The sequence below is a fragment of the Narcine bancroftii genome, chromosome 6 (genome assembly GCF_036971445.1).
Source record: "Narcine bancroftii isolate sNarBan1 chromosome 6, sNarBan1.hap1, whole genome shotgun sequence".
Lineage (NCBI taxonomy): Eukaryota > Metazoa > Chordata > Chondrichthyes > Torpediniformes > Narcinidae > Narcine > Narcine bancroftii.
In genome coordinates, this window is record NC_091474.1 from 60,308,227 (window position 1) to 60,333,462 (window position 25,236).

At 41.8% G+C, this 25,236-nt stretch overlaps 1 protein-coding gene across 1 annotated transcript in view; it reads left to right on the forward strand.

Moving 5' to 3' along the window:
* The window catches only part of LOC138737301 (uncharacterized), a 302,978-nt gene that overhangs the window by 90,258 nt on the left and 187,484 nt on the right, over nt 1–25,236 (forward strand). The window contains 4 exon segments of the mRNA XM_069888055.1: nt 11,755–11,926; nt 13,455–13,565; nt 16,805–16,896; nt 23,910–24,019. Coding sequence (XP_069744156.1) covers nt 11,755–11,926; nt 13,455–13,565; nt 16,805–16,896; nt 23,910–24,019 — 485 coding nt within the window.

The following is a 25,236-nucleotide window of genomic DNA, read 5'->3' on the forward strand; positions in this document are numbered from 1 at the left end:
AAGGGGGAGTTGAAAGGCCGACTTGAGGTCAATGGTCGAGTATTGTGCTATCTTATCGACCAAGTCGGCTATCTGGAGTAGAGGGTACGCATCCAACTGGATGAAGCGGTTGATGGTTTGACTATAATCGATCAGCATCTGGGGCTTGTCCGCCCCACTGACCACGAGAACCTGCACACTTCAGGGGCTGGAGTTAGGATCTATGATCCCCTCTGCCAAGAGTTGCTGAACTTCAGCCCAGATGAACGCCATATCCTCCATGCTATAGCACCTACTCTTGGTGGCAATTGGTTTACAATTGAGTGAGGTTTGCAAATAGTGACGGAGGGGCCACCCGCAGAGTGGTGAGGCTGCAGGACGGTGCTGAAAGCTGGGTGCTGGATTGGGGGGGGTCCCGTTATAAATGGTGAGCGGGGGTTGGGGCCCCACAAATGCCATCGTCACACTCCTGAACTGACTCTGGAAGTCGAGGCCCAGGAGGAGGATCGGCGAACAGAGCTGGGGCATGACCAACAATAAAAAGTCTTTATAACACTACCCCCCCCCCCCACCATCAGAGATGGCACACAGTACCCCCAGTTACAAATCTGCTCGTCTTTCGTCGCCATCGACACGGACCTGGTCATCGGGCAAATGGGGATCAAGAGTCTAAGGGCCTCCTTGGGGTGGATAAAACTTTCAGTACTGCCTCTATCGAAGAGGCAGTATGATTTGTGTCCATTCACCTCGATCTGCATCATAGGGTTCGTGATCAGGTGAGGGCTGGCTTGGTCCAAGGCGATCGATGCCAGGATGGGTGCGTCATCTTCGTTGTTAGTAGGGAGGCCCAAAGCCGCAGATGGCGGCCTCAATGTTGACCACGCTGCCAACGCTGGTGAAGAAGGCGGAAGTGACATCATCAGGGTGGAAGTGATGTCGCTGGTGAGGGTTGCTGCTGCGTAGAGGATGGCCGCAGGAGCGGGTAAAATGGCGCTTGCCTTACTGCACACATGGCCGGCACCGGAAGCTCCTCGGCCATACACGCCATGCTGCTCTGAGACGGGGCTCTGGACCTGCAGGCACGTTGATAGTGGCCTTTTTTCCTGCAGCCTGAGCAAGTAGCTCCTTTCACAGGGCAGAGATGTCGCGGGTGTCTTGCCTGCCTTCAGAAGTTTCACCTCAGCAATTCCAGTGCTACTGGAGCTGCAGTCAGGTCAGTCGTCCCCGACGTTGACTCCCAGGATGGCGGCCCTCATGGTGGCGTGTACTGGGTAGGCCCACCTCTGCCCATGATTGACTCCGCGTGGCGCTGGGCCGAGTCTAAGATTCTGGCCAGTTGGATCGCCTGTTTCAGCGGGAGTTGATCCTCTTCGAGGAGACGATGTCAGATATAATCCAACCTCAACCCCGACATGCAAGCGTCCCAGACCTGGTCTTCCACACACTGGGCCCCCAGCACAGATACCGGGGGGGTTCCCCAAACAGTCTTTTCCCAGTGTGATCAGGGCTCGACTGAACTCTTCAACTGACTCATCAGGCTGCTGTTTTCTAGACGCCAGGAGGTAACGGGAGTGGATCTCATTGATCTTGAGCTTGTATAGCACCCGTAGTTCAGCCATCACCTCTAAGTAGGTCGTGCAGCTTCGGATGGCCTGGAAAGCCCTCTGGCCGACTCTTGCCTGTAGGACCTTTAGCCTCTTTTCGTCCGAATCGAGCACTCCAGCAGCGGCCTCCAGGAAGTTGTTAAAGCAGTTGACCCACTGCTCGAAGAGCTCTGATGCACCCGAGACTTGGGGATCCACTTCTAGCTGATTGGGGCGTGGGAACTTCTCCATTACCGGAAACGCTAAAATTTTTGTGGAATAAATTGTTGGGCACTATCAGTTACCCTAATAATTGCAATGACAAAGACTTGAGGGGAATGATAGGCTTTATTGCACAAAAGACTTGAGTTGGCCCGGATCCAAACCAGGGAAGTGCAGGGAAGGGAAAGGTGGCCCGACCTTTATGGCCTGGGTCCCAGGAGAGGAGTCCAGGTAAGAGTGTCGCCAGCCCAAGCCAATTAGCATATACAATCCATTACCATTACAGCTCCTGAGCAGGATTGGTGATGGCAGTGGGGAGGTGTCAGGAATCAGTGACAGCCAATGCAAGTATTCTGCTGATACTACTGGGCTGCTCAAAGAAATTTCTTGATTATCCAAAAAATCCATATAACTGATATAGGTCAGGTCCCAAGCATTTTGGATAATCGGAAACGTACTGTACTATATTTCTCCGAGTAGTCATTTGGGAATTAATGGAATAGATAAAATAAGCCACTTTAACGCATTCATTCAAATACAGATTAGACAGGAAGTAAATATAGTTTTTTGCCAGTGCTGTCCATAAACCATCAACAATTTATTTGAAACAAATTGCCATTGTAGCTTTTTGAGCAAATGATATTTAGTGTTTTATGGTCTGGATGGGAATCAAAGTGATCAAAAATAAAACATCCTAGACTCCAGACACTGTGGTTGAAGTAAAAGAATTAAGCTGGAGAAACTTAACAGGTCAAACAGTGTCTTTTATTTAGCAAAGATAAAGATACATAACCAATGTTTCAGGCTTGAGCCCTTCATCAAGGTATAGAAAAATGTCGGCAGGCATCAGAATAAAAAGGAGTGGGAGGAGCATGGTAGCAAAGGGAGGAGGTAATAGATAGAGAAGGGAGGGAGGACACAGCAGTAAGCAAGGGGAGGAAGGATGGCTAGGTGAATTGGAATTCCCTCTCACTGCTCTCTCTGTAATTCCTGCTACTCTCAAGTACTACAACCATGTACTCACCCAGATTATTTCCACAGCCTCATTACCTTCCTTGCCATTTACTATCCCACCAAGACTACCCATAAATTGGAGGAGCAACACCTGATTTTCCATCTGGGCACTCTCCAGCTGGATGGCATTAATATTGCTTTTCCAATTTTTGCTATCCTGCTCTCCCTTCCCTTTCTCCTGTATTCTTTCCCTCAGCTCTCCACCCCTTCCCTCTCTATTCATTTAACCATTCACCTGCTTGCTGCTGTGCCCTTCCTCCTTCTCCATTTATTATCTCCTGCCTTTGCTACCATGCTCCTCTCCCCACCCCCCCAACACCCTTTCTTATCTTTTTATTTGGATGACTACCAACATTTGTCCATACCTTGATGAAAAGCTCAACCTGAAGCATTGGTTATGTATTTTTTATCTTGTCTATATAAAAGACACTGACCTGCTGAGTTTCTCAGGTATTGTGTTTTTACCAAAGTGATCATCATTGAGGGGCTTCTGGTAAGTAAGTGTTGCTTGGTTGCATCATCAAGACACCTTCCATCTTTTTGTTAATGATTTAGAGTAGCCTAATGTGGAAATAATTGGCCATGTTGGATTTGTTCTGATCTGCATGGACAAGACATAGCTTGCAAAATTTCATTGTCAGTTACATCCCAGTGATTGCCTGACATCATGGCTATTTCTGAAGCACAAGTCTTCAATACTGAAGCTGGAGGAATGTCAGGTCCTATGTCCAACATCCTTAGCCATTTCTTGTTGTCCTGAAGTCAGTTAGCTTCAATGCTGATCCATTTCCACCTCCTACTGATGTCTGTGGCTTTGAAGGAACTCAGGAGAAGGCCCAAATGGAACACCCATTTGGCATTTCTGGCTGAAGACAGTTACAATCTCTTCAGTTTCTCAAGCAATGGATCTCTCCCACACACTCCTACATACCCCCATCCCAAATGTCATTCATCATTACCGTTACAGAATCTGTTTGGCTAACTTCACATGAGTGAATTCTTTCTTCATTTTTCTCATTTGATCTGGCCATGTGTATGGCATGATTGATTATGTATTTTCTAAGGACAAAGGGCAGAAATTAAGATGTTTTACAGAAAGGGTTTGGATGGGAGTGTACTGCATAATTTTAAATTAAAACATTTTAATTTTGATGTAATGACTTGCAGCAAATTGAACAAATTTAGCTAAGAGTCCTGATGTTCTTTGATGGGAAAACACAGCACTAGGCATGTGGGTGTAGACATGTTGAGTTCCAGGAGCTGATGGAGATCCATAGTTATGAAGAGATTTTGAAAAGTATGAGGAGATGCAGAGGGTGATTCAGATTCTTCGGTTATGACTGAAGATTTTGCCATTCATTGTGAAGGGAAAGGGAGAAATAGTGGAGTATAAGCTACAATAAAGAACTGGAGAAGTTTGCAGAGGGTTTGAGGCAAGATTCGTGGAAAGTTAAGAACATATTTCCATAGTACATAGGGAGTTGTCTCACTGTTTATATTCTACATGAACCTAAATCTCATTCTTCTTTATTTATCGAACTGAATATATCTTCATTCCTTCCTCTGTCTTGTAACCAGGCTTGCTTCTGCATGCTTGAGTTAGTTCCAGCTTTCCCATTTTTGAGCTTATGATGTGTTGCCATTACAGAGACCTGGCAGCAAGGGGGACATGACTATCAGCTCAATATTTCTGGGATTTGTTGCTTTAGAAAAGGCAGAGAGGAAGGTTAAAAAAAAGGTGGAGAGGTTGCATCAGTAATCAGGAGGTGTTTTCATGCTGGGGCTCTGCTTCGAGGCCGGTTGCAGAGGCGGATAAAATTTTTATACTTAGCTGTTCATGGAGCAGCCCTAAAAGGCTGCTCCAGTGCTGCTTTTATGCAGAGCTATGCCTCAGTGCACTCTCCAGAGCCACTGTAGACAGAGCAACTGTTGCCGTGGCACCGCCTATCATAAATACGTGGCAGAGCAATGGCTGTCTTTCCTACTTATAATCATCCACACAGCTGGGACAGCTCTACGTTTCCCAGAAGGGTTCCAGCTGTGTGGGGGATTATAGATAGGCAGGATGGCCATGGCTCTGCCGCGTTTTGAGCCGCTGGTGCTGATGAGCGACCCTGAAGGCTGAAGTGGCCTGGTGAAGTGCTGGAGTGGCCAGTGGGGCTGTCACAGCCCTCACCGGCCGCCCCCTGATGGCTCCTGCCGACCGCCCCTGCCCTGACAGCCCCTGCCAGCCACCCCTGCCCTGAGGTGGTCATGGAGGGAGAGGGGTGAGTGAGTGGGAGAGAAAGAGGGAAGATGGGTCATGGGCTGACGGCATCATCATGATGTCATCAATCCATGCCTAGCCAGCTGCTTGCAGACGCAGTACATTCATGCTGGGTGGTGGCATGCTCTGTTCCTCCGCTGACCCTGTCTCTGAGAGGGAATGCACGGTGCCTTGGAGCCGGCCAGGGCGTATTCATGGAGGTAAGTCTCCCGACATAAGGGCGGAGAATATGCCTTTACTCTCAGGTTTTTTGACTGTATGAAAGGGGCTAGGGAGAGCATGACAGATGCATTTAGAAAGAGAGCAAATATGGGTAGGGATCAACAATAGGAAAGTTACAGTCACTGATAAGGAAAAACTGTGGGCCTCCCAATACCCACTGAGATAGAGGAACAGATATGTAGAGACATTGTGGAAAGGTGTAAGAGGAACTAGGTTGTCTTAGTGGGAGACTTTAATTTCCCCAGGATTGTCTGGGATGTCCTTAGTGCCAGATACTTTGATAGGGTATAATTTGTTAGGTGCACTCAGGAGGGTTTCTTGAAGCTACATGTAGATAGTCCAACAAGGGAAGGAGCCATTGAATAATTTAGTTAATGGATAGAAAACAAACACACACGGAACTCAAAATGGTCAACCAGTTTACCTACCTCGGCTGCACCATTTCATCTGATGCAAGGATCGACAAAGAGATAGACAACAGACTCGCCAAGGCAAATAGCGCCTTTGGAAGACTACACAAAAGAGTCTGGAAAAACAACCACCTGAAGAAACACACAAAGATCAGCATGTACAGAGCCGTTGTCATTCCCACGCTCCTGTTTGGCTCCTCTACCAGCATCACCTACGGGTCCTAGAACGCTTCAATCAACACTGCCAGCTCGAGTACTTCAATGCTGGTGATGAAGTAATTCCAATGATTGTTAAGGATGGAGCGGAGACAGAGTCTGCAAGCATCAAATCCATGCTGCTGAAGACCCAACTGCACTGGGTGGGTCACATCTCCAGAATGGAGGACCATCGCCTTCCCAAGATCGTGTTATATGGCGAGCTCTCCACTGGCCACCGAGACAGAGGTGCACCAAAGAAGAGGTACGACTGCTTAAAGAAATCTCTTGGTGCCTGCCACATTGACAACCGCCAGTGGGCTGATATTGCCTCCAACCGTGCATCTTGGCGTCTTACAGTTTGATGGGCAGCAACCTCCTTTGAAGAAGACCGCAGAGCCCACCTCACTGACAAAAGACAAAGGAGGAAAAACTCAACACCCAACCCCAACCAACCAATTTTCCTTGCATCGGACTTGTCAGTCACCAACGAGCCTGCAGCAGACGTGGACATTACCCCTCCATAAATCTTCGACCACGAAGCCAAGCCAAAGAGAAAAAGAAAGAAGAAGAAGAAGACCTTGTACTGGGGAATGAGTCTGGTCAAGTAATTAGAATATCAGTGGGAGAGCATTTTGGGAATACAAATCATAGTTTATTAAGTTTAAAGATAATTAGGATAAGGATAAATAAGGGACGAGAGCAAATACTAAATTGGAGAAGGGCAAGTTATGACATTTACAAGCAGGAGCTACAGGGAGTTGAATGGGAGCAACTGTTATTGGACACATAAGAATTGCTTTAGGACCAGCATGTTCCAGTAAGGAGGTAGAATATTGGATGACAAGAAAAGTCATGAATGTAGTCAAAAGGAAGAAGGAAACATATGCAAGGTGTAGGAAATTAAATTGGACGGGGCCCTGGAGGAATAAAAGATTGAAGGAAAGAGCTCAAGCAGGGAATGAGGAAGGCCAAAAGGGGCTGAGCAGGATTAAACATAATCCCAAAGCATTTTATACATTAAACAAGGGGATAAATGAGGAAAGACCAAGGAGGGAGTTTATATTTAGAGTCAGATGAAGTGGGTAAGGTTCAAAAATGAGTACCTTGCATTAGTATTCACCAAATAAATGGGCCTGGAGAATAGTAATGGGAATATAGTGCAGAGAATGCTAGTGTGTTGGGTAATTTTGAGATCAGGTGGATGATGGCGCTGGGACATTTAAATTGACCCTTGGACCTGATGGGATATATCCCAGGTTATTGAAAAAGCCAAGTGAACAGTTCCTTCTATTCTCACTATAACCAGGTGAGGGCCATTCTTGTAGCTTAATTCAAGTAGGGATGATTGAGGAAATTATAGGCCAGTGAGCCTCACATCAATGGTGGGGAAACTAATGGAGAGAATACTTGAGGATAGGAGTTACACACATTTTGAATGCCATGGTCTGATCAGGAACAGTCAGCATGGCTTTGTGTGAGGTAAGACATATTTTTAGACATACATCACGGTAACAGGCACTTCCTGCCCATGAGACCATGCTCTCCCCCCAATACACCAATGAACCTACAACCCCTGTACATTTTGAAGCATGGGAGGAAGCAAGAGCATTTAGAAGAAACTGATGCAAACACGGGGAGAACATACAAACTTCATACAGATACCTCTAGAATTGAACCTGGGCTCCTGGCACTATAAGAGCATTGCACTAACTGCTATGCTAACTGCTGCCCTTGTGTCTTACCAATTCGATTCAGTTTTTTGTGGAGATGACAAATGGGTAGATGCTAGGCTGATTTAGAAGATAGAGCTGCACGGAATTCACGGTAGTTTGAATTTGGAATTAGAATTAGCTGCCCACAAATGACAGGGTAGTGGTGGATTCAGAATTGGCTGCCCACAAATGATAGAAGGTGTTATTCTGGCTGGAGGCCCATGACCAGTGATTTTCCACAAAGGTCAGTGTTGGGACCTCTGTAGTTTGTGATTTATCTTAATGATCTGCATAAAAAAGGTGGGTGAGTTAGTAAGTTTGCAGGTAACCTAAGATTGGTGGAGCTGTGTACAGTGCAGAGGGCCAGCAGGATATCAATCATTTACAGATATGGACAGAGAAGTGTCAGTTTCTGATGACATTCCTGGCAGGGTACTGAAAAATCTGTGCCAATGAATTAGCTGAAGTGTTCACGGACATTTTCAATCTCTCACTGCTGCAGTCGGTGGTTCCCATCTGAAAAGGGGATCAATCATACTGGTGCCCAAGAAGAACAGAGTGCCTCAATGACTATCGCCCACTAGCACTTGCATCTATTGTGATGAAATGCTTTGAGAGGTTGGTCATGCTCAGAATTAACTTGAGCTAAATAAAGATCTGGACCCACTGCAATTTACCTACTACCACAATCACTCTACAGCAATTGCAATTTCACTGGCTCTCTCCTCAGCTCTGGATCATCTCGACAAGAGCAACATGTACATCAGGCTACTTTGTATCAACTACAGCTCAGCTTTCAACACCCATCGCACCTTTAGTACTGGTCAACAAGCTTCAAAACCTTGGCCTCTGCATCCCACCTCTTCAGTTGAATTTTTGACTTCCTTATTGGAAGAACATAGTCAGAAAATTGGAAACAATGTCTCTTCCTCACTAACTATCAACACAGGAGACCCTCAAGGATGCATGCTTAGTCCACTGCTCTACTTGCTCAATACCCATGACTGTGTGGCTAGGCAAAATTTAAATGCCATCTACAAATTTGCCAATGATGCCATGGTCATCGGCAGAATCACCGATAGCAATGAGGAAGCATACAGGAGGGAGATAGATCAACTAGTTGAGTGGTGTCACCCTGACAACCTTGCATTCAACATTAACAAAACTAAGGAACTGATTGTGGCCTCAGGAAGGGGAAATCTGGAGAACACAAACCTGTTCTCATTGAGGGGTCAGCAGTGGAAAGGGTTAAGAACTTCAAATTCCTGGGTGTCTGAAGATCTGTCCTGGCACCTCCATGTCGATGCAATCATGAATAAGGCTTGCCAGTGACTGTACTTCGTGAGGAGTTTGAGCAGATTTGGTACATCACCAAAGATTTTTACAAACTTCTACAGTTGTACCTTGGAGAGCATTCTGACTGGTTGCATCACTGTCTTGTATGGAGGTGCTAAAAATCAACAGAGAGTTGTGAATGCGTCCAGCAGTATTAGTCTTCACTCCATCTTGGCCATCTACAAGTGGGGTGTTTTAAGAACCCTCACCACCCTCTTCACACAGCTACCATCAGGAAGGAGGTATAGGAGCCTGAAGATGAACAAAAACAGCTTCCTCACCTCTGCCATCAGATTTCTGAAGGGACAATGAGTCTATAGATAATATCTCACTTTCTCTCCTTTTACGCTTATTTATAATTAAAAAAATAATTTATAGCAATACCTGCACTGTAATGCCATTGCAAAACAAAGAATTTTGTGACATGTTCTTGACATAAATTCTGATTTTGAAATGGCAGATGAAGTGTAAGGTGCTGCTCTTTGGGAGGTCAAATGTAAGGGGACCATACACAGTGAATGGCAGGACTCATAAAAGCATTAATATAGAGAGGGATCTGGGTGTTCAGATCCATAGTTTCTTGAAACTGGCCAAGCAAGTAGTTAGGTGGGTAAAGAAGGCATACATTATGCTTGCCTTCATAGGGCGGGGCATTGAGTATAAAAGTAAAGATGTCATGTTGCAGCTATATCAAACTATGGTTTGGCTGCACTTAGAGTTTTGTGTGTAATTCTGATCACTCCCATTACACAAAGGATGTGGAAGCTTTGGAAAGGATACAGTGGAAATTTGCAAGAATGTTGTCTCAATTAGAGGTTAATAAGAGGTTGGACAAACTTGGGTTGTTTTCTCTGGAATGTTGCAGGCTGAGAGGTGACCTCACGGATATCAACTTATGAGGTGTATTGATAGGTTCAACAGTCAGAATTTTCTTTTCCAAAAGTAAAATGCCTCTTACTAGAAGACATGCACACGATGAGAGGGGAAAAGTTTAAAGGAGATGTGTGGAGCATGTTTTTTTATAAACACAGAAAGTGGCAGGTGACTGGAATGGGCAACCAGGAAAAGTGGTAGAAGCAGATACAATAGTATTGTTCTGGATAAACATGTTAATATGGAGATAATAGAAGGAGTATTATAGTTAAGCAGCAAAGTTTTAGTTTAAATTAGTCACTGTGTCAGCGTCATCATCGTAAGCTGAAAGGCCTTTTGCAGAGCAATGGTCTGCATTCTAAACTGCAAACAAATGCTCCACATAAGAGGTGAAGCTGGCCAGTTGTACCAGGTTCTTCCTTGCATTGGACATTAGACTGTGGATGTGACATTACCATATAACCATATAACCGTTTACAGCACGGAAACAGGCCATGTTGGCCCTTCAAGTCTGTACCGGTTCACTTGAACAACTCCACTAGTTCCTCTGCAAACTCCTGAGGAAGTAGAGGCTTTCTTCATGATGCCATTGGTGTTTTGGTTCCAGGAAAGATCTTCCGAGATAGTGACTCCCAAGAACCTACATTTGCTCATCCTCTCCACCTCTCTGTTCAGAAATCCGTTTTAAATGCTGCCATAAAAGTAGAAGCCAATTTTCTCGCAAGGGCAATGCTGCAAGATGTTCTACACTACCCTTCCACACTTGGATTATAAATACTGTAGATTTAGAAGGAGAGACAGGGCAGTGGGGCTGAGTGATGGATCAGCTTGTGATTAAATGGCAGGGCAAGCTCAATGGGCTGAATGGCCTGTTTCTGCTCCTATGTCTTATGGCCTTACATCAGATGAACAGCTTACTTAGAAGCATATCTAAACAGTTTCCCATCTGACTATCAAGATATTTGTTGGAGGAAAACACTTAATCCATTCCAAATGGGAAATCTCAAGAGATGATGTCTATGACTGTGAGCTCCATTACAAGATCCTTCCTGGTCCACTCCATGCTATTGGTGGAACTTTAACCCCTTTCTGCGGGTAGTAAATTTCAATGATTACAGTTTAAGTGTCAGATTTGCTTCATATTATTTAGAAGTAGTACTCAGCTCCTTGAGCCTGCTCTGCCATGCAATGATATTGTGACTGATTTGATTAAAACTTTATTTCCATATTCCCACCAACCTTAGTAAACTATCATCTCCTTATCTTAGCCTGTTGATCTCTGAGATTGATGTCATTGACCTCTAAGATTGATTAATTGAGCTAGTGATCAGACATAACCCAGGAAGCTCTTTACATGTCTCTTAAAAGAAAGAGAATTGCTTTGAAATAGTGTTAGCCACACCAGCAGACCAGTCAAGCCATTTTATTTGTGCTGGCTATTTGGAAGAGCTTTCTAATTACAACCACAATGATGGAAACTCTCCAGTTTGGTTCCCTTTTGAGCAAATATTGAACTTATTTTTGAATCAGCTGTCAGTACCCTTTTTTGGCACTGCATTCCCAATGATCATCACTCTGTATTAAAACCAATGAATTCTCCCTCCTTGGATCTTTATCCCATTTTCTTAAATCTGTGTTCTCTCATGATTTACCCTGTTAAACCCCTTCATGATTTTGGCACTTTTATTAAATCTCTAACCTTCTATAAATCTAAGAAGAACATCACAGTTTCTCAAGCCCAAATTGTGGAATTCAGGTCCCTGTCTCTGGTACCAGTCAGATATCCTCTGCATCCTCTTTAAGTCACAACGGGGTTCAGAGTACCCGAGTTAAAGTCTAATAATTGAATTTGAAAAATTTAAGTGTTTTCTTTTGTAATCTTTGCCGGGATCATGTTTGCTTTCTTAAATGTCTGTACTTTTTTTTCACGTTTCTCCTAGGGGCACAATAGAATTGTTGTATACAGCAGATCTATTTATTTTTCTCTCTGTTGTGGTCTTGTCTGGCTTTTGGATCTCGGCAGTAAATGCACTCGACTTCCATCTTCTACTTTGTATGGATTTAGATTAATGTCTGCAGAAAACTGTGCAACTGCAAGAGATTTTATTATTGGTGAGTCAATGTCTGTTCAACCGCTCCAGGTAATGATGAAAAGGATACTCAAGATCAGTATGAAACTCAGCAGGCTGGAACTTACACCCTGTTTGTTTCTTCACAGAAATTTTTTGTCCTGCTGAGTATTCACTGCATTCCCTGTTTTTATTTTGGATTTCCAGTATCTCAGAAATTTTTGTTCTTTAATTCAGACTCCAGCCCAGTTGAGGATTGAATTTTAATTTCTCACCATCCTCAAGGTTATTTTAAAAACAGACATTTCAGTACTCAAAGACATGAGAGGAGAAAGGCAACATTTTAGTTGCCACTAACAATGGCTTACCAAACATGCCCAATGGTTATTGAGAAGTATGCTATTATTGGGAACTAGTGCCTGTCATTTCCTATCTATTGCTGCAAGCTATGTGTACCGTTCCATCTGAATCCATAAACTTGAATACAATTTTGTTGCATTCAGTATTATCTGTAGCTTTAGGTCAGAGAAGAAACTGATGTCCATTTGATTCTACACATAAACTGGATGATATTTTTGTGCAGCCAAATGACTTTTCAGATTAAGGGTTTTGCTTTTAGCCTGAGCTCTGTAATATTGCTATGTCATTTTATATAAGTAGCACCGGGGCTTACAGAGGAAAGTGTAGGAATGAATCCTTTTTCAAATAATCAATACAGTTCCCTCCTTTGGCAAAAGATATGAACTGACATCCCTTGGGGAAGTGTGGAGAGATGTTTATGACTGTAATAAGTAGAAATTATTCCCAGAAGGTACAGTCAAACTAGATGCAGTGTTTCATGTTCAGCAATTCATTTTGGTGGCTGTGGTTCAGATTAGTATGATACCCCTATTATATCCAAGGAAATATTGACTATAACTGTAACATTCTCAGATCCCATTATTCTTCAGTTGTGAATTGCCAGATGTCACCAATGGCAGTAGAGCCTTTAGCAACATCTGCAATACACAAATATACTGGAGAATCTCTGCATGCCACTTACCGTCAATAGAATTAAAGGGTCGCCAATGTTTCAGGCCTGGACCCTTTATTAAGGTTCTGAAACATTGGTTATCTTTTACTTCCTGTGGATGCTGTAGGCTTTGACCTTGCTCTCTTCCATTATTATTCTTGCTGGATTGCATGCTAGTTCCTCTCATTGTTTCTTCTGACCCATTTATCCTCTCACTGTATCTTCTATTCCTGTTGCCTTCTGTGGCCTTAATTAGGCCCTTTTGATACCCTCAAAAATCCTCTGTTTCTGTGTTCTTGATGCTCTTGCTGTTACCTCTTCCTGCTGCTTTTGTTGCATTCACTGTCTATTGCACTTGCTGTACTTCTGTTCCTGTTACTCTTGGCCTGTCCTCCCTTTTGGTTGCTCTTGCCATGTCTCTGTTCCTGTTACTGTTGATGTATCTTATGTTCCTGCAGCTATTGCCATGATCTCTAATCCTATTGCATTTACTCTACCCTTATTCTTGTTCCCTTGCTGTATTCCCATTTCCCTCACTGTGTTTTCTCTTCTGTTTCAGGGCTCACACAATGTTTCCCTCTCATTTTCCTCCTGGGTCTTCTTCCACAGATTAATACTTTTCTCACATATTTGCTGGAACAAGTAGACATGCACATATTTGGCGGATCTGGTATGTACAATGAAAATTTTCTTCTATTGTAAAAAATATTTTAAAGCCATGTGAAATACAAGTTATGAAAATAAATATTTAGGTTTAAAAAAAAACTAATCTAAATACATTTTATAAACTTTCTAATCAACAACTTGTTTTGTCCTTCTATGGGATTTTAAATAATTTTTCATCAAATGTTTGTAATTAGCCTTACATGTGTTTTGATAGGCAGTGCAGATAAGGTTCTATTTACTTTTTAAAATTTAGACATACAGCACGGTAACAGGCTCTTTTGGCCCACGAGCCCGTGCCGCCCAATTACACCCAATTAGCTTACAACCCCCAGTATGTTTTGTAGGGTGGAAGGAAACTGGAGCACCTTGGGAAAACCAACACAGACACAGGGAGAACATACAAACTTCTAACAGATGGTACAGGATTCGAACCCCGGTCCCGATCTTTGGCGCTGTAACAGCGTTGTGCGGATCTAACCGTTTCTTGTGTCCTGTAGACTTTGTTTAGGAAGAAGAAAAATTATCCAGTTCTTATGATCACTGAGCAAGCCTTGCTGGAAGACCAATTAATGGGATGTAGTGGAGGGCAGGAACAAGCACAATTGAGATGCTGCGGTGGGAGAACAAGTTTGAAGGGTTCAAAGAGTGACAACCCTAGACATATGTTAGTACTAAATGGTGAACTTTATTTACAGGTACATGCAACACAACAGAGACCCATACACCTGCATGTCAACTCTGAATCATTTAGAGGGTCGAAACAGTAATACCTGACGAGCAGGCATGGCACACCAATTAACAAAGTTATATATCTATCTGCCAGTTACAATGAGCAAGACAATATTATATCTCGCAGGTGCATGCTTCAAATTGCCCCCACCCTTCACTGCCGCAAACCTTACAATTAGTCATCCTGTGTTGCCCACTACTCAGAACCTGGAGTGGAGCTTAGGGAAAATTCCAGTGAAAAGGGAGTGAGCACATCCATGTGCTGGGTTTTTATCCTACAGCTGGCTAGTGGGCCAGCCAAGGTAAGTCTATGTGACTTTAGGTGAGGAGGAGGACCAATTGGAAAGTGTCTTTACCTGTGAGTGGGTCTGACATTGATTGACACCTGCTTCCTATCTGGGTGGTTTGATGACTCTCCATGCAAGTGCATATAAACTGACCTTTGTCCTGACCAGATTCCTATCCGGCCTGGATAACCCTCCATGTTACACAGGCTGCTTGTATTCTCTACTCAGACTCACATTAATAAATGGCTTCCTGGGGTAAGGCGTCAAGTACCACAGTGCACTGGGGTGCAAACAGTTATTGAAATTTGACAAGGCAAAGATAGAAAAGATGTTCAAAACTACAAAGTAATCAAGTAACAGAAAAAGAAGATAAACTGACTGAAAGGTTGATAATCCTCAACACAGATTTTTGATGATTTGTGAAAGGCACAAAAATTGGCATGAGGAGGAATCTTGAACAAAGAAAGAAATCCCAGAGGCAGTTTTAAGTTTTCCCAGACAATAGTGTGCTTTTTCTACAGTAAGCAGTAAGTAAGTTGAGATTACTGTGGCAGACTGTGGGCTTTTTAATGGATATTGGTCACCATCCTATTCCCTGTGATGGTGATGGAGAAATCCACACATAGAAAAGAACAATAAGACTTAGACAAAGTAAAAGTGTGAATTGTGTGGAAATTGGAACCAAAGATGATGAAACTTCTGAGTTCTACATGAATGCACGAAGCAGCAACGTTGTTGTCACCAAAGATTGGGAGGGAGGGGGAGGAGCCTGAATAGAACTGTCATACATTTTGTGAAAAGAGGCAGACATAGGTTTATCCCATGGAAGTTCCAATAACTAAATCCTTTAACATGGAAGAAGTGAGTGACATTGGGGGGGAATAGTTCAAAATACAAAGAAATTCACCCAAGCAAAAGAAGGTGAGAGTGGAGGAAGCTTGTGGGCCTTTGTTCAAAAGGAAACCAAGAATTCTCAACATCTGGACTTCAGGAACTGAGTTACAAGGAAAGGTTAAGCAGGTTAGGACTTTATTCCCTGGAGTGTTGAAGAATGAGGGAGATTTGATATTTAAAATTATGAGGGGGGATTAATAGAGTAAATATGGACAGGCTTTATCCATTGAGCATAGGTGAGATACAAACCAGAGGACATGGGTTAAGAGTGAAAGGGGAAAATTTAGGGGGAACATGAGGGGGAACTTCTTCTCGTGGGGGTGTGGAATGAGCTGCCAGCTGAAGTGGTGAATGCGGGCTCAATTTTAACATTTTAGAAGAATTTGGGCAGGTATATGGGTGCAGATCAGTGGGACTAGACAAAAAAAATGGTTCAGCATAAACTAGAAGGGTCAAAGGGGCTGTTTCTGTGCTGTAATGTTCTATGGTTTTATCCTGGTGTGAGGTGATATAAAAAGATTGGACATCAAAAAATCAGCTGGTTTGGGCAGGAAACTATCAAAATAACATGATTACAAGTAGGAAGAGATGGGTCAAGAGAAGAAACAATAGAGCCAAGGAAGAAAGAACAGTATGAAACAATGATAGTCATAGATTTTTGTGGATGGGTAGGAGTGAGTTGTCTGCCACTGCTGTAATATGTGGAGAAAATGATGTCAGTGACTATCTGGAAGACATAGTTTGGTGTTCATTAGTTGGGTTATGGTCTTAAGGGTGATATGGGAAAGATTTGGAGAGCAGGTCCTCAGCCTATGTAAGGCTGATATTGACCCACTGGGCAACAGCACCTCTACTATACCATTTGATTCCTGTGAGTGGAGTTCAGCAAGGTCAGAGGAAACAGGGTAATAGACAAGCAACATTATACTGCCAATTAGTGAATAGAGAAACAAGAAGCCTGCCTGATATAGGGATTGAGATGGATTGGAATTTGCATTTTAATTTCTCTAAGAAACTATAAATAACAGCAAAAAAAAAGCAATTGTTTTGTGTTTTAACATAGTAAAATGGTGCAATACAAAAAACTAGAGAAATTTGATCTCAAGCCAAGATATTGGTACTGGTGGCCAGGAAATATCAATTCAGAAGCCTGGGAATATCAGTTAAAATGTGCATGAAATTAAGTGAGCTTCTGAGATGAGGTGCATTTCAATTTCAGATATATGATCTGTGAGAAATCTCAAGTCTTAAATAGATGGGATGGTTTGGTGATTGTGGAGAAATTAATGAAGTATAAAATTAAAACAATATCCATAATAATTTTGTTTCTCAGCTGCAACAGGGCTAATCTCATCGCTCTATGGCTTTTCCCGCAGTTTGCTTGCTGTATGTCTGCTGTATATTCTATGTATTGGTACAGTAAAGGTAAGCCATTCATTGGATATTTGAGTTGCTAATTTAGCCATACCTCAAAATACTGACAACAAAAGTAATGAATAGAAAGGTAATGCTATTGGACGAGATGGTGGATCTAATGAGTCGTCATGTTGGAAAGAGCAGGTAGGTTTACCTTCTACCTGATTTTTTTTCCTATTCAAGCCAATGGATGTGGTGCAACCTAAGAGGACATATATTTGGTTGGGGGGCAGTGTAAACTGAGAGGATTTAATTTGGGAAGGTGTAAATCATGATAGGATAAATCAGGAAGTTCTAAATCAGGGGTTCTTTCCATTTATGTTGGGAGTAAAAACACAATCCTGGAGAAACTCAGCTGGTCAAACATTATACTATATATAGCAAAGATAATGATACATAACCAATGTTTTGGGCTTGAGCCCTTTGTCAGTATGAGGGCTTGGTAGGTTGTGAATAAGTGGGTTGGATCCAGATTGTAAATTGGCCAGGTACAAATTAGAGAGTGTATATTGTCATTTCAATTGGGATTACATGAGGTGAAAATTGTGGGACTATTGTGACAGAGAATTTAGATATGTTTTGGGGAGATAAATTGAGAAAGGTTTGTTAGAGTAAGTTACATACAAACACTTTAAAACAGATCTTATTTAAAATACTGGAGCTCTGCCCCATTTTCAACATATCGGCTCCACAGCTTTTGCAAGAGCTTTGAAGAGTGCTCAAGAGACATCTCTAATGGATTATTGTTTACAAAAGGCAACAGATGAAAGATCTTGTTGGAGCCGCAGATTGTCTGGAAGAGAATTTGTTGTTCTAAGAAGATCATGTGGTTTTGAAAGCAGAGCGAGTCAAACAGGCTTTCTCTCAGAGAGAGAAAGAGAGAGAGAGAGAGAGACACACACACACACACACAAACAGAGATCACTTCTACAGTGTTACAGCCAGCAATAGCAGCTGGGTCTGTAACAGGACAAGCTGGCAAGCTTGTGGCAAGCCCCATTTGGAAGACGGCCTGGTCAAAGCCCTTGTGGTTCATGGCTGTCTAATGTTTACTTGGAATAAGAGAAACAAAAAGAACTCTGTGATGTCCTGAAAGAAAGAGGTTATCATCTGGAGAACCATGAAGGGGCAGGTTTCATCAGCAAGATACTGAAGTATCTTGGATGTCCTGTAACAACAAATCTCTCTCTGAAAACCGACAAGTACTTTCCTTAGTGGTAACCATTTCCCTAAGTACTAAAGCCTGGTGAACTTAATAAATGTTTAATTCTGTGCACAGTATAAGAATTTCCTGCAACCAATGAACTTGGAGGAATGAGAAGTGAGACTAAACTGTGAACCAAAAAACTTTTTGGAACTTACACACACATTACATGCACATGCTCTTAGAATTAGAAGGGGGTTAAGTTAGGTTAAGTAAGTCAATAGTGATAAGTTAAAGTGTGATTCTTTTTTCATGTTTAAAGATAATTAAAAGCAACTTTTGTTTAAATACCATTTGTCATGGAGAATATCTATTACTGCTGGGTTTATGGGTCCTCTGGGCTCGTAACATTATAAATCATAAAGATATAAATCTGAAAGTTAAATTGGGTTGTAAAGTGTGCAACATTGGTTGCCTTTATACTCTGAGTTTGAAAGAACTAATTTATTTGTACATTTTCAACAATATTGTGGAGGTGATGTTATTTGCATGGCTCTATTTTCAACTCTGAGCAGTGATGGTTTTGGTTAGACCAGCATTTCCCAAACTGGGTTCCGTGGAAAGGCATAGGGATCTCGCGGAAAAAATGATAGGGAATAATAATGATCTGCATGGGTGAAGCCATGTGGGCTAGAGTTGGCTTTGCTCTGTTGCTGGAATGAGCACGAGGTGGTATCTGAGAACTGCTGGAGGTGGCAGCATGAAGATTTACAGTGTGTGCAAGAAGGGGGCTCCAAAATACCAGTGTTCAGCCTGTCACCTATGGTAAGTGAACAACGGGAGGGGTACCTGGCAGGTGGTGTCTGACGCAGTGGGGAGAAAGGGGCAGCAGGGCGGGATGGCATAGGCAAGGGATGACGGGGGTGGCCTGGGCTGCAGCAGGGAGCTCGTGAGTATTGCCCTCCTGTGCAGTTCTAAAATAGAGCCCATCTACAACAAACACAAAGCAATGAAGAGATGGCAGTAACATTCTTTGCCAAGATCATCCTAATCCACTGAACAATAAATGAATCAACATCATTATTCTGTCCAAGGCAAAGATCCTCAGTGTTGAGGAGCTAATTTCACAGAATTGTGATGCCATACACATTCCCTGTCACGAGATTCCTGAGACAGTCTGTTCCTCATTGTGTAATAGGTTGGCGCTGTTGTTTAAACTTTGTTTAATCTGAATAGACTGTATGCTGTATACTGATTGAAGCATGCTCTCAAAGTTTTCTTGAAAATTTAATGTTCAGATTTATTGTCAGAGTACATACATGACATCATATACTACCCAGAGATTCCTTTTTCCTGCAGGGGTGACAGAATTACCACTAATTGGTAGTGCAAAAAAAAACCTGTACACAACGTTAAACATGTAAACAAACTGATGTGCAATTCAGAGAGAAAAAGAAAATCAATAAAGAGTCCAAGTAAGAGCCCTTAAATGATTCCCTGATTGAGTTTGTTTTTGAGGAGTCTGATGGTGGAGGTGTAGCAGCTGTTCCTGAACCTGATGGTCTGCATCTTGTGGCACCTATACCTCTTTCCTGGTGGCAGCAGCAAGAACAGAGCATGTGCTGGTTGGTGAGGTTCTTTGATGATTGCTACTGCTCTTCGACAGCAGTGTTTCCTGTAGATGTGCGCAATAGTGAGGAGGGTTTTGCCTGAGATGTCCTAGGCTATGTCTACTACCTTTTGCAGGGCTTTATGCTCAGGGGTATTGGTGTTTCTATATCAGACCATGATGCAGCCAGTCAGCATACATTCTACCACATCTCTGTAGACATTTGTCAGGGTTTCTAATGTCATATCAAACCTCTGCAAACTCCTGAGGAAGTGAAGGTGCTGACGTGCTTTCTTCACAATGCCATTAGTGTGTTGCGTCGAGGAAAGATCCTTCAAGATAGTGACTCCCAAGAACTTAAATTTTCTCACCCTCTCTACCTCTGATCCCCCAATGATCACTGGACTGTATATCTCTGGTTTTCCTTTCCTGAAGTCAACAATCAGCTCCTTAATTTTGATGACATTGTTGCGTGCAATGTTGTTGTTGCACTATTCAGCAAGTTTTCAATCTCCAAGGTATAGGAACAGGCAAATCTTGAAAAAATATATTGTACGCTAGGCAGCACATTCATTTTAATACAGTTGACCCTTCCAACCAGTTATTGGGAGGGTCACCCATTTATTAAGATCATCCTCAATTTTCCAAAGTAAGGGAAGATCATTCAACCTATATAAATTCTGCAAGTTGTAATTCCATTGGTTGGCCACTTAAATTTAGAATTTATCTTAATTTGTTCATAATTCCCACCTGTAACTTCGCTCTTGTCCTAATTGACTTTAAAACCCGATTTTATCCCAACATCTTCCAATTTAGGCTGCAATTTTTGTAATGAGTTAACTGGTTCTCTCAGATATATCAGAACATCATCAGCAAATAAATTGATTTTATGTTCTTCCTGATTGATCCCGAAACCTTTTATGTCTAGATCTAGACAGATGGATTCCGCTAACTTTTCAATAGCCAGGAGAAAAAGAGCTGGAGATAATGGACTACCTTGTCTACTAGATCTGGGCAGTGGGAATGTGATGAAATTCTTTCAAGACCTTAAAAAATGCATCAGGAAGTTTCTGTGGAAAGGTAAGGCTTCCAGAGTCTCTATTGATAAATTAACTTGGAATTATGAATGGGGAGTATTAATGCTCCCGGATTTCAAAAAATATTTTTGGGCAACCCAAATGAAGTTTGTTACCTGCCTCTTTGATGGAGGAGACAAGTCTTCATGGGTAAAATTGGAGTTGCATAAGGTTGGTGAGAGGATAGCAGAAAACCTTATATATAAATGGAATTCCAAATTATTATCTGGCCCTAAAGAAGACACCCTACTAAAGCATATAATTACAATATAGAATAAAATTAATAGTCAAATTGGGGACAAGGGTGGGGGAGGGGGTCCTTTCTCATAAAACACCCCTGGCTCAGAATATGTTAATACCATTAACGATTGATAATAAAATCCTGGACAATTGTTTCCAGACAGGGTCAAGTGTATTGAGGATTGTTATGAGCAGGGACAATTTATGACATTTGAGCAAATAGGAATAAATATGGAGTTTTAAGTGCATCTTTTTTCTGCTATCTTCAGTTAAGATCTTATTTAAGGGACAAATTGGGTCCAGCTCTAACCTTACTGCAGTGTAGCAAAATAGAGACTCTGGTTCGTAAGGGGAGCATAAAAAAATTATTTCAAAAATGTGTTCCTTACTTCAGGCAGGAACCCCTAAACAAGGGCTTGATAAATCAAAACAAAGGTGGGAATCAGATTTGGGTATAGAAAATGATCCATTTTGCTGGTCCGACTTATGTCAGGACAGAATGATTAACACGATCAATGTAAGGTATTGGCTGGTGTAATATAACTTCTTGCATCAACTATACCTCACTCCACAAAAGTTACATAAATTCAAATTGGAAATATCAGACCAATGTTTTCGAAGTGGTCAAGAAATAGGTACTTTCTTGCATTCAATCTGATCATGTCCAAAAGCCTTTCTGGGAAGATTTGGGTAATCTGGAAAAAATTACGGGAATTCAATACACTTAGGTACCTGAATTATTTTTATTGGGGAACTTAGAAGACATAAGACCTAAAATGAGGCTGTCAAAAGATAAATTAAAATTCATTAAACTCGGTTTAGTGGGGGCCAGGAAATGCCTAGCAGTTGCTTGGAAATCTGATTCCCACTAGGTTTAGCCCGCTGGAAGATAGAAATGCATAATTTTGTTCCCCTGGAGAAGATCGCCTATAACCTCAGAAACAGGTATGATGGATTTTAAAGAATATGGAATTCATACCTAAAGTACATTGGAGTAAATCTTTAATGATTTCACCCCCCTCCTGTCTCTTCCCCCTGGTGCTCACAGTGCTGAGGACCCTAGATAAGTCGGGTTATTTGTCCCTTGATGGGAGTGGGGTTTATCCAAGGTGAAGCCAATCTTTGCTTTTTCTTATTATTTCTCTTCTTACTTTTTCTTTTCTTTCTTCTTGTTTTGTGGGGGATGGGAGGGTTTTATCTTTCTACAACTTTTTTCTCCCTTTCATTCAACATGGACATTGAATTTGCATTTTTGTTGTATTATTGTAATTTTTCTTTCTTTATAATAATTGTATCACATGTTGACTCTTTTTTTCTCACATTCTTCAATATTGACATGCGGGATCGATATTTGAATTATTTTGTTAATATTATTGATATTGATGTTTTTTCTTTTTAATTATTTTGTTTTTACTCCATGTTGATTGAAAATTCTCAAAATATTCAAAAAAATGTTTTCAATCTCCCTGCTCCATGCTGACTCATCCCCTTCCTTTATATAACCCACTACCATGGTATCGTCGGCAAATTTGTAGATGGTGTTGTTGTCATATTGAGCCACACGGTTGTAGGTGTAAAGTGAGTAGAGCAGGGGGCTAAGAATGCAGCCCTGTGGTGCTCTGGAACTGATGGAGATTGTGGAAAAGAATTCTTACCACTCTTCACTGTGGTCTGGAGGTGAGAAAATCCATGATCCAATTACACAGTGGGGTGTGAAATCCCAGGTCTTGGAGTTTGCTGATCAACAACTTCCAAATGTTTCCAACAGCTTGGGAGTCTCTGGCCCTTGACTGCTCAAAATGAAAGAGCAGTCAGGATGTCTCTGAGAATTTTAGAGGTTATAGATAAAGGCAACAGATTCTATTATTGTATGCTTCTTTTTTGTTAAAGAGACTAGATCAGTAAGAGCAAACCTGATAGTTAAATTGGTATTGACAATTATGAAAGCATCTGGTGGGTATGTGGCATTTTGGGGTCTCATTGGAAAGAGAGGTTTCCATTTGAGGTAAATGTTTAATCTGGCAAACTGCTGACAATTAGGAAAGGACCAATTTGTTCCTGAAAACTGTCTCTAACCATTATGTTCAGAGAATTATGATCAAATGCATCTTTTCTGATGGCCATGTAGTATGCTGGCAGGGTTCTCGGCTTCAGCACAGAAACAGACTTTTTAGCACATAGAGTTTGCACTGTCCATCAACCTCCATTTACATTAATCTGGCTTTTAAAGAAAATTAATAGTGAAAGCCAATCAACATTGATCTCTTCAAACTATTGGAACCAGTCTTATAGAAGAGATGCTATTTGTGTTTGATCTATAATGTTCAGAAGTGTGAATGGATAAGAGGAGAGCAACAGAGGAACATATACATAATTGTTAGGTCCTTAAAGGATGTGTGCATATGCACTGTTTGATGGTCGACCTCCATTGTTCACTGCTCTGTAGTTTAATTTGGTACCAGGCACAGGCCTGTTACTGTTTCATGTTTGATGTAAGAGTGTGATCAACAAGACTTTCAAAAATGCTGGAATTTAAAATCTTACATATGCACCTAGATCCAGTTATTGCCCAATCAGAAACCTGACGAGCTCCTTCTTAAAAACTGAAGAGTCAGAACCCTTCCAACTAGGTGCCATCAAATTGCATCTCTTAGAGAAAACAATTGACACATATTCTGTCTGTTCCTGCCCACAGAGAATTTAAATATATCACCTAATCCCTCTCCAGACCACTAACCTGGAATGATCTATCCATGGTGAAAATATTCGGAACTTTAACTATTTATAGCCATCTATAAGCTTTAAATTATTTGAAACTAAAACGGACTAAAGTCCTTGAAACTTTCTAATTGGCAAAGCATATTTTATCAAAGCTTCAAAAAGAAATTGAAAAATGACTGTTGGAATTTTGAATTGAACAAGTGAGGTTGATTTATTTCTCTTTATGTTGCAGGGACCATGGGATGCTCAGCATATTCCAACCCTATTTTCTGCTTACTGTGGACTGCTGGTTGCTTGCTCCTATCATCTCAGCAGACAAAGCAGTGAGCCAGCAGTATTGGTGTAAGTCATTTTAATTCAAAATCTCATGGTTATTGCTGATTGAAGAGTCAAAGTAGAACCATCTCATGGAGTCATAGAGTCATACAGCAAGTTGACATTCTGGGTTAGTTACATTTACCTGCATTTGGTCCATATCCTAAGCCCTTACTATCCAAATATCTGTCTAATTGTCTTTTAAACATTGTAATTGCACCTGCTTCATTCCAGAAATGGAATAAACCTTGACTGAAAAAGTTGCCCCTCAGGTCCCTCTTAAATTTCTCCCATTCTACTTTAAACCTATAGCTTTAGCTGTATAAAAACTCTACAAGCTCACCCCTCAGTTCTAAGAATATAGATCCAACCTGCCCAACCTCTTCACAACTCAAGCCTGAAGTCCTGTCAACATCCTGGTGAATCTCTTCTTCACCCCTTCTCACTTACTGATATCCTTCCTGGTGCTCGGCGACCAGAACTACATACAGTACTCCAAGTGTGGTCTCTCCAATACCTTGTACAACTGTATCAAGAGGTCCAAACTTTTGTGTTCTAATAGTTGCCTACTGAAGGGCACATGCTTTTCTTACCACATTGTCCATCTCATTTTCCACTTTCATGGAATTAATCCCTTTATCCTGGATTTCTCTGTTGTACAAAACTCTCCAGGGTCCTGTGCAAATCCTACAGCACCTCACATTCAGAATTAAATTCCATTTTCCACTCTTTGGCCCACCATCCCAAATGATATAGATCCTGTTATAAACTTGGATATCCTTCCCCTCTGTCCACTCTACCATCAATTTTGGTGTTATCTGCAGATTTATTAATCATATTAACTACATTGCCATCCAAATCATTACTATAGATAACAAACAACAGTGGACCCAGCACGGTTCCCAGTGTCACACCACTGTCACAGGCCTCCAATCAGAAAAGCAACTCTCCATTACTATGTTTCTATCCACAGCGTAAGTTTTAAATCCAATTGGCTAGCTCTCCTTGAATTTCATGTGATTTATCCTTCCAGACCATCTTGGCATGTGGGACCAATTTGGAAGCCTTTCTCAAGTGCATATAGATCAGTGGGCCTCAACCTTTTTTGCCCTAGGCCCCACTTTAATTTTTCAAAAAAACATATGCCCCACAATTAGGGAAAAAAATAAATATTCAAAAGAAGTTTTAATTAAATCATTTACTGCAAGTGTATTTCAATACAATTAAAGTCAGGAATACACTGG